The 10338-nt window shown below is 42.6% G+C and overlaps 2 protein-coding genes across 2 annotated transcripts; one reads left to right on the plus strand and one right to left on the minus strand.

Annotated features, from left to right (window-relative positions):
- Positions 1-708: 708 nt before the first annotated feature.
- Positions 709-2359, minus strand: LOC149846228 (expansin-A4-like). Its single transcript, XM_089996261.1, has 3 exons — positions 2128-2359; positions 1700-2012; positions 709-1304 (listed from the first exon to the last, which is right to left on the minus strand). The coding sequence occupies exons 1-3, from the start codon at positions 2279-2281 to the stop codon at positions 1001-1003; spliced, it is 771 nt and encodes a 256-aa protein (XP_089852387.1). The 5' UTR covers positions 2282-2359; the 3' UTR covers positions 709-1000.
- Positions 2360-6738: 4379 nt separating this feature from the next.
- LOC149846229 (expansin-A4-like) lies at positions 6739-8147 on the plus strand. Its single transcript, XM_089997894.1, has 3 exons — positions 6739-6969; positions 7088-7400; positions 7533-8147. The coding sequence occupies exons 1-3, from the start codon at positions 6813-6815 to the stop codon at positions 7834-7836; spliced, it is 774 nt and encodes a 257-aa protein (XP_089854020.1). The 5' UTR covers positions 6739-6812; the 3' UTR covers positions 7837-8147.
- The last annotated feature ends 2191 nt before the right edge of the window (positions 8148-10338 follow it).

A 10338-nucleotide genomic window follows, 5' to 3' on the forward strand; every position in this document is an offset into this window, starting at 1 on the left:
AAAACTATGATATCTAAAAAAATAAATGATCTTAAACTCAGAGATTTCCTTTGAGGTGGTGTTTGATAAATATAGAGTGTGGGTAACCTTAGAAGCGTTTTGTTTGTATAAACTCACTAGTTGCACTAGGATTAGATTCAGGTAGAATCATGGTTTATTGGAGTTACTATTTTTGCGGAGATGAGGAAAAAACCTTTTGAAACTAAGATGATGGAACAGACCCATAAAGAGGGCAGTCAATTGTCCACAAGGGATCCCTCTTCCAGAATGCATTTTGTAATGCAACTTTTTTAAGAAATCCTTCCCAACAAGGAAATATTGTCTAGAACAGTTAATAGCAAATCAAAGTCCTGGCTAACTGTCACATTTGAAACATCAAGAGTCATTAACTCATCACCTCCAAGCATGAAGTTTTTGGCAGCCATTATTGTTTCCTCTGTATCACAATTCGTAAGAAACAGCCAAAACAAACTATTGTAGTGGCGAGGCTCCTTTCAGTCACATTAATTCATCACCTCTGCCCCAATGTTAGACAATGGTAAATTACTTAGCTTGTTCATCTTATATTGTGACTTGATATAAAACTTTTTTTGCCATTTTGTTTCAGTTAAACCCAACTGATCTGTTGGTGTGCTTTCTGCACTCTGCTAAATGCTGGCAATAAACAAATAAACAGGATAGGAAAGGTCGGTGGACCACTCCAGCCAATGCCAAAAGAGAATAGCTTCTTCCATAAATCTCACATTAAATGAGACAAGTATACATGTATGTACACAATGCCTTGCATAAAACAGTAGTTATACAAATTGCTAGTACTACTATTGCCTCTTTGCACTTCAAGGGCAGTCAATGCTATCATAAAAAAAAAATCACATGCCCATATATATACCTATAACAAACTCATATTATGGCCTAGTGGGAGCTAAGAAACCTCCTCAGCATTCATGGCTCAAGTCCTGCTCATTGTCTTTCCAAAAGCTATGTGTCTTGCCATCCTTGTCTAGAATTGACCACCTTCAAAGGTCTGCCCAAATTGCCAATTGGCAGGCACCACATCATAGCTAGTCACAGTCTTGCCATCGCTTGTGGTGACTTGGAAGGAGAGGGACTGGCCATTTAGGTATGCATTGCTCTGCCAGTTCTGGCCCCAGTTCCTGGACATGGGCTGCCACCCGGTTCTAGACCCTTTGATGGACACTGCATGCACATCCCCTGCACCCCCAACGTTGGTGATAAGGACCAAGTTGAAGTAAGAGTGGCCATTGATTGTGAACCTTATTCCACCTTTCTTCACACATGGGATCCTGTCAACAACAACCAATCAAAAGTGTATCAGCTACTTGTTTTTCTTTCAGCAAATACGGATTGTCAACAGGAAATGCTCATTAAGAGCACTAGTCTGTAGTATTTTTTCTATATAACATGGAGAGAGCACTGTTATGGTTCGGATGTTCCATACGGTCGTGGATTGGAGTCGCGGTCGGCAGTGTAAAACTCCACAAGTACTCCCCCCAGCCAACTGGGGATAGTATCCCATTTGGCTTAGGCCTTGCCACAAAAGATGCACAATTCAGGTATCGAACTCTCGGCCTCCAACTTGAAAGCCTTAAGTTAACCTACCTAGCCAGGTGTGCAAAGCCCTTGTGAGCTGACTAGTTTGTAACACTTATGAGACTAGAAGTCTAGAACCAATTATTACCTTCTGAATGCAACTGGGACAATCCCGGCCCTGTACTGAGCAATTTGCAGGAAAGCGGGCTCAGCCAAGTCAAAGTGTTGCAGTGGAGGGTTGCACCACCCACCATTGTCATTAGGCAAGGCGAAGTTCGGCGGGCAAAAGTTGGTCGCCGTCACCGTGATCGAGCCGGGGAGGCACCACTTGGGGTCATCATTGCACTTCATTTCATAACAGGACCCACAGCTCATTCCATCATTGAACAAAGCAGTGCTCAGTGCAGCAGTGAGTGTGCCGTAGCCCTGGCTGTACAAGTTGCCATACCCACAAGCTCCCCCTGTATCAACATGAATCATCAGACATTAGAAACCAAAACAGTCCTACAACTCATGACAATTCATCTTCTTCAACTTACAAAAGGATCAATGCTGGCTGGTATGCGTAAAACTTACCCATAGTCCCTGATGCATCACCTCCACCATAGAAAGTGGCATGACCACCTTGCCATCCATAGTCACCATAAGAACCAATAGGACAAAGAGTAAACAAGAGAAACAAGAGGAAGAAGGAAATTGGTGCAGATGTAAAGAAGTTAACAGTAGTCATTGCAACTCTTTTTACCAATGCAATGCAAGAGCTGAAGTCTAGAGATGAAAGGAAAAGTTGGATGAGTTTGGTCGTGCTAGGCAAAGGGAAGGTCTTATTTATAGTGCTGAAAAGTGAGGTAGATGAAGATGAGATTACTTGGTTCTTCGTGTATAAAGAGGCAAAACAAGGGGCTCTCCAATTTTTGCCGGCCAAGCCTTTAGAGTTTCTAATGTAATTAACATACAAGTTGAAGTGCACATGGAAATGTTGGGTACAGACAGCAGCTAATCTCATGGGACCTACTGCACATGCATGCTTTTTAAGCTACAAAATACTCTTGGGTCTTGGCCTACAATGGCCCATGTCCACATGATGAACTTGACAAACCTCATGAAACATGATCCAAAGGAACCATGCACCAAGATGGTCTCAATTCACAAGAAATTGATAGCTGCATGCATTTTCTTTTCCTTTTTGATGCACCACATGTCATGTTTTAAGACTCCACAACCAGCATTATACCAAACTCAATCTTATGTGCAAATTGCATCATAGGGACAGGACCCATTTAATACGAATGATCAACTTAATGCATTTTGCTCAGTATGAAAATGACACAAAAGTCAAAACCCCATTGTATTCAAAATTCAGAATTGGGCTCATTTTAATCTTTGAAAAGTAAAGATTGTAGGCAGATGTCATTGATTGACCAACACTCCCATAAATGGTGCCCTTGATTTAGGGTTCATATATGGTAGACCTCGTGAGGGTGATGCTTCTTTTGGTCATATAACTCGTGGAAGTGGAAGCCATTGGAAAACCTTGTTAGCACCTAACATTCTTTCAGTTTGTACTTGCAAATCCTTTCACTGTTTTTTTTTCATTTTAGAACCTTTCTTGTTAGATGATGCATACTTCTTAATTAGCCACAAGCATAACAAGGAGGAATGCAAAGAAGAAAATGACATCTTCATAAATCTACAATCTGCGTTTATGTTTTCTGAAAAATCAAGGGTTGAGAGTAGGGGGTGTCAACGGGTCGGCTTTACCCAGACCTGACCCATACCAAACCCTATAGGGTCCGAGTATGGTGATAAATAGGATGACCCAATTAAGACCTGAGTCCCGACCTAAAGGTCTGATTAATACATGAATCCGGGTATAGTTTGTGAAATTTTATACTAGACCCAGGCCGTAACTGAGTTCCAATTAAGACCCACAATTTTTCAATGTAAAAATGATAAAAAATATTATTTTACGGGGTCTGGTTTATGTAGTTTCTATCGGGTCTGGGTATGGTTTCTGTCGGTCCAAACCAAACCCAACCCGTTGACACCCCTAGTTGAGAGAGAAGAGAGCCAAATTTGGTTCGGACCAAGGCATTACTAAATTCCATGCAGTTTAATCTGATCCAGCTTTGGCGTTGGATGGAAAAAAGGAATGTTTACGTATAGGTGGCTAAGTTATGAAAAAATAACATTTAACCACCTGCTTATTAAAACTTTTCGCATTACTTAATTGGCTATAGCTGTGCGACAACTAAATGATAGTCATTTAAGGAAAATATATGGTTAAAGTGTCATTTTAAAGAATCAAACTCTTCCAAGAGAGTTACTTATTTGGCTTTACCTACATGACAACTACAAAAAGTAACATTCAACTATTTAAAGAAAAGAAATGGTTAGAGTCAACAAGCTAAGATTGAAAGTAACTCAAGGTGATTATATATAAAAGTAGGAGGTTAAATGTAATTTTATCTTAAGTGTCAACCCGTCCATCGCGCGGCGCTCAGCGTCAATTTTGGCAAAAGCTTTTAGTGCGCCAGTAAAAGTCTCGAATGCATCGCTAAAGATCGGCGCACACTTTTAGTACGCCAGTAAATATATTTCTGCTAAAATTGACGCTCAGTATAGCGTCATCCTATTGGCATTGGACAGCTATGCATCACTCATACATATATATATATATATATATATATATAAAATTCAATCACAGTTGAGATTGAGACACAAACCTGCTACCGAATCCCAATCTGGTTATCATGGGGATCCGAATTTCTTTACTGAACCTAACAAATCCAAATCAAATCGGATATTGATGTCAAATCAAAAGGCAGACAGTTCATTTAATTCTTGACCGTGAGGGTCACATACTCACATGACCGTTGCTGATGTGGAGGAGGTATGTGTAACGTGTCAAAAGATGGTTGGATGCTGGGGCCACCTTCACAGTTTACGCGGATCAGTTCCAAAGATCAAGTCATCTCGGAGACACCTCTGATGGTAATTTCTCACAGGCGCCTTAGATGCCGTTCATCCATGTGATGAACGACAACCTCAACACTATGACTTGATATCTTGCTTTAGGCCAGGTGGTTGTGCCCTCATCCCGGAGAGTTTTATCTTGCAGGGAGATGGGCCCATTATGTGACCCGGTTCTCGATGAGGATTTTCCTTCGTCACAAAAAAACATGGCAAGATTTTCCCATGTTTGGTTTCCGGATCAACACGTTATAAGACGAAAAGAAAGGTCACTCTCAGGACAGATTTTACCAAGTATGAACCATAATCACGGGCACCATTTAAGGGAGTGTTGGTCAATGATATCTGCCTACATTATCTGCTTTTTACAATGACCCCAATTCCGAGTTTTGACTGCAATGGGGTTTTGTGATTTATTTACATATTGACCAAAATACATCACGTTGGTCATTGATATTAAAATCTTCGAGTAAGAAAATCATTAATATTAAATGGGTTCTTCCTAGGGGTGTCAACGGGTTGGGCTTGGTTCTTACTCAGGTGGAACCATACCTAGCCTCCATTTTTGGGTATCCTATCAGGTCCGGACACGAGTCTAATTGAACTCATCATAAGAAAAACCATACTCGGACCAGACACCCTGGCCATACCCAGTAAAACAATACTTTTTTATCAGTTTTACAATGAAAAATTGTGGGTCTTAATCGGTACTCGGGTCGAGCCCGAGTTTGGTATAAAATTTCACAAACTATACCTGGGTCCATTATTACCTTTGGGTCTGGACCTGGATCTTAATTGGGTCTTCTTATTTATCACCCTATCCAGACCCTATTAGGGGTGGCAATCGGGTCGGGTCGGTTGGTTGGTGGGTCGGGTTAACAGGTTGGTGGGTCAGAATACCTAAACACGAACACGGCCCATTTATTAAATGGATCAAATGTGACAAACACTAACATGACCCATTTAATAAACGGATAGGGTCGACACGACACAATTACACGATACGGTGATCCGTTTATTAAAAGGGTCGACTCGATAACTTGAAGCACAAAAACCCGAGCTTATCTTTCTTTTTCCCTTCTCAGTTCTCACTGGTCCAAAAACTCTTCTTTTTCTTCGTACCAAAATATGGGTCCTTCTCTAATCACCAAAAGAGCTCATCATAGTGAGGAAAACAAAGAAGAAAACCGAAAACAGAGAACAAAACGAGAATAAGTACCTATTACTTATTCCAACCCCTTCTTCAAGATCAAAAAATGAGGTGCCTTCAGCACAAGAAACGAAACATTGGACTTGTTTTGCTTGGGTGCCAAACCAAGAAGGGGAACAAGAGGGAGGAGAGAAAAGGGTGGTGGTGTGCGCATGTGCGATGATGGCAACGAGGTGGAGAGGATAGGTCTCGGGCTCTCGACTGTGGTTGGGTAGGAAGGAGTTAGGTGGGTGACTAAAGTGTAAAGTAGGAGTTAGGGTTATATATATGGGTTGCGGGTTGATGGGTTCGTGTAAACGGGTTGACCCGCCCGCCTAACCCGTTTATGAAACAGGTCAAACGGGTTGGCATACCCCTAACACGAACACGATCCGTTTAATAAACGGGTTAGGCAGGTTGACCCGTTTACGACACGAACCTGTTTAAGCCAAACCCTAACCCGGCTAAGAAGCGGATTGGGTCAGATTTTGCCACCCCTAGACCCTATAGGGTTTGGTATGGGTAGGGTCCGGACCCATTGACACCCCTTAGTTCTTTCCCTTATGATGTAATTAGCATCCATTTACAAATAAGATTGGGTTTTTGGATAATGTTGATTGTGGGATGTGGGTGTGTGTAGTGTAGGTCTTAAAACATGACATGTGGTGCCTCAAACAAGAAAAGGAGATTCATGCAGCTACCCATCACTTGTGAATCACAAGGCCATTCTTGTACATGGTCCCATTAGAGCATGCATGTGGACATGGGCCCAAAGTGTTTTTTTAGCTAAAAGAGCTTGCATATGCAGTAGGTCCCATGAGGTTAGCTACTGGTTGTCTCTACGAACATTTCCATGTGCACCTCATTTGTGTGTTAACTACATTAAGTCTCTAGGGACTTCGCCGGCAAAATTTGGTAGGACTCTAGCTTTGTCTCTTTCTACAAAAGAAAACCAGCCAAGTCATCTTCTCTTCGACTACCTCCCTCTTTTGTATTATAAATAGGACCCTTGCCTTGCCTAACCCAAGTAAACTCATCCAACTTCTCCTTTCTTATCTAGAGTTCAGCTCTTGCTCTGGATTCCTCAAAAACAGTTGCAATGGCTGCCCTTAGTTACTTCCCTACAACTGCACCAACTTCCTTCATCCTCTTGTTCCTCTTGTTTGCTTTTTGTCCCACTGGCTCTTATGGTGACAATGGATGGCAGAGTGGCCATGCCACTTTCTATGGTGGTGGTGATGCATCAGGGACTATGGGTAAGTTTTACGCCGAATGTCTGCTAGCATTGATCCTTTTGTAAGTTGAAGAAGATGAATTGTCATGAGCTGCAGGAGTGTTTTGGTTTCTAATGTCTGATGATTCATGTTGATACAGGGGGAGCTTGTGGGTACGGCAACTTGTACAGCCAGGGCTATGGCACACTCACTGCTGCGCTGAGCACTGCTTTGTTCAATGATGGACTGAGCTGTGGGTCCTGTTATGAAATGAAGTGCAATGATGACCCCAGGTGGTGCCTCCCCAGCTCGATCACGGTGACGGCGACCAACTTTTGCCCGCCGAACTTCGCCTTGTCTAATGACAATGGAGGGTGGTGCAACCCTCCACTGCAACACTTTGACTTGGCTGAGCCTGCTTTCCTGCAAATTGCCCAGTACAGGGCCGGCATTGTCCCAGTTGCATTCAGAAGGTAATAATTGGTTGTACTTCTCATAAGTATCACAACCTAGTCCTCTTAATCAGCATTTCCACTGAAAACCCATATTTGCTGAAAGGGAAACAAGTGGCTGATATGCTTTTGATTGGTTGTTGTTGTTGACAGGGTTCCATGTGTGAAGAAAGGTGGAATAAGGTTCACAATCAATGGCCACTCTTACTTCAACTTGGTCCTCATCACCAACGTTGGGGGTGCAGGGGATGTCCACGCAGTGTCCATCAAGGGGTCCAGAACAGGGTGGCAGCCCATGTCCAGGAACTGGGGACAGAACTGGCAGAGCAATGCATACCTAAATGGCCAATCCCTCTCCTTCCAAGTGACCACCAGCGATGGCAGGACTGTGACTAGCTACAATCTGGTGCCGGCCAATTGGCAATTTGGGCAGACCTTTGAGGGGAGTCAATTCTAGAGGACAGCAGGACACATAATTCTAACGATTGTAGGACTAGGGCCATGAATGCTGAGGAGGCTTCTTAGCTCCCGCTAGGCCATAGTATATATGAGCTTTTTATAGGCATACATATGTGCATATGTTTTTTTTTTTTTCCAATTATTTTCTTATGGTAACATTGTTTGCCTTGATGTGCAAGGAGGCAAATAGTATTGACGGTTTGTACTACTACTCTTTCATGTAAGGAAATTGTGTTACATACATGTATACTGAACCTCATGTAATATGAGTGTTATGAAAGATGCTGTTATTCTCTTTTGGCGTTTCAATAGAGTTGTCCTCCAACCTAGTCTTTCATGTTTATTTGTCTATTGTTGTCCAACGTGATTTGATTCTAACAACATTTAGCAGAATATAGAAGGTACACCAGACAATAGATAGGGAATCAGACAAACAAAATTTTGGATCTTATCAGCACTCAGAAGACCCATGATTTGAAGGTAACATAAAAATACATTTCACACATTATATACTGTATCACTCGACTAGTCTGAATAGTTCAGCAGCCTGCATATTGGGATGCCTAATTGATATCAGAGTTCAATAATCGGGACTCTGATTCATCAATTTATTCTAACCACCAATTTCCTATGTAAAGGAAGGGAAAAAAGACATTTGTAAGTGATTTGTGGCCAATCCATCCTACAAAAGTTTAATGTGAATATCTTCATATCAACATCAACACCACAGGCCCACAAGGGCTCCGCTTATCTAGTAGGGGAGACTTGTGAATGTAAGAGCGGTTATGCGGGTCACCTTGTGTTGGGACGTTGCAAGTTTGAATCCCAATGGTACCTTTGTATAACTGGTAGGGGTCTGCCTAACCCCAGCTTGCCTATCAAAAAACAGGTGACATGTGAATGTCACCAAGTTGACCGGGGTCACAAGTTAGAAACCCACTGGTGGCATCCCCTGCTGCAAGGCCGAAACTGGGGGCACTCTCCAGTGGAAAGGGGAAGGGGAAGGGGAAGGGGGGAGATCAGGGATTTTACCAATGGAAGGCCAGTGAAGTCGCTGGGTTGTTCCCTTGGACTATCCAAAAAACATCAACACAACAGATAAGGAATAAGGATAGCAGTGGATCAGGGAGAAATGAGGATTCATCCGAACCTGCCCCATTTGAGGTGGGGATGGAAGACATGAAATGGAGAATGGTTCGGGGTTTTGTGGGGTAGAGAGAGAAAGGGATGGATAGAAGATTTTGTGGGGTAGGGATGACAGTGGACCGAAAGGAAACAGGGATCCTTCTGAATCCATACCATTTGGGGCGGGGATGGAGGACATCAAACTGGAATAGACCAGGAATGTTGGTCCAAAGTTCCCCCCGCCAAGGGGATGGAAGGCAAAATTTTGAAACGGAGCAGGGGTGAAGAGCTGAAGAGCTTGTCCCCCACACCTGCCTCGGTCCACTGCCATCCCTAATATGGAAGCAATTAATGGTTGTTCAGAAACCAAAAGGTTGAGAAAAGTTCTCTATGTGGCCTTGGAAAATTCAGCAAACACCAACACATAAACCCCAAATACATTAAATCTTATCCAGCCATCTCTCATCAGTCAGCATACATGGATGCCAATAGGCCACATTGGCAATCAAATAAAACAAAGTGAATTCAGTAACTATTTGTGCACGAGCACTGTAGAGCACCATATTCCTCTATGCACATCAGGGTAAAACTTAGGTTTTTTGTTTCTCTCATGCACTTTCCAATAAAAAAGAGGCCATCTTTCCTAGGAAAAGTCGGCCTCTTTCTTAAGGAGGTAAAACAAACATCATGCAAAATATATAGTGGGGCCCATGGAATAAATGCAAAAAACTCTTTCCTATCAAAACTCCTACTCATGAGAAAGCACTTTCCGTCTGGGCATCCCTTTTCCAAGAAGGTGGCTTTCCGTGGGTGGGGTAGTAACAAACGTCCCTTTAATAAAGAAATAATACCTTTGCGTAAACAAAAGAGATAAGGAAAAGCTACCGAGGTGGGGTACTGTGTCAAGCTCAAGGCTCAGGATTGAATCCCTCTGCCACATGGGCGGTTGTTGTTCTGGTAGGGGTCCGCCTAACCCCAGCTTGCCTTTCAAAAAAAAAAGCAGAGATAAGGAAAAGGCCTTTTGAAACGAAGATGCTGAAGCAGACCCATAAAGAATGCAGCCAATTGGTCAGAATTGCATCATCAAAAGCCCATTATTGCCATGGTAAAAAACTTTTTTGTGATGACTACAATTCTATAAACCAAGATATGTGCAAAGTGCCCCAAAAAGGTTTGGCATAGTGGGATGGGGCCTTGGCTGCTAGACATGAGGTCTAAGTTCGAATCTCATAGGCATCACCCCTTGGGCAAGAGGTAAGCTCACGGTACTGCAGGCAGAGCCCGCACCCGCACAATTAGGTGTCTGATCTTGGGAATGGTTTCTTCGTGTAAATATACAAAAAAAAAGATATATACTAAGTTGTCATATTTTACA

Source organism: Nuphar pumila, chromosome 2, assembly GCF_984573655.1.
Source record: "Nuphar pumila chromosome 2, dmNupPumi1.hap1.1, whole genome shotgun sequence".
NCBI lineage: Eukaryota > Viridiplantae > Streptophyta > Magnoliopsida > Nymphaeales > Nymphaeaceae > Nuphar > Nuphar pumila.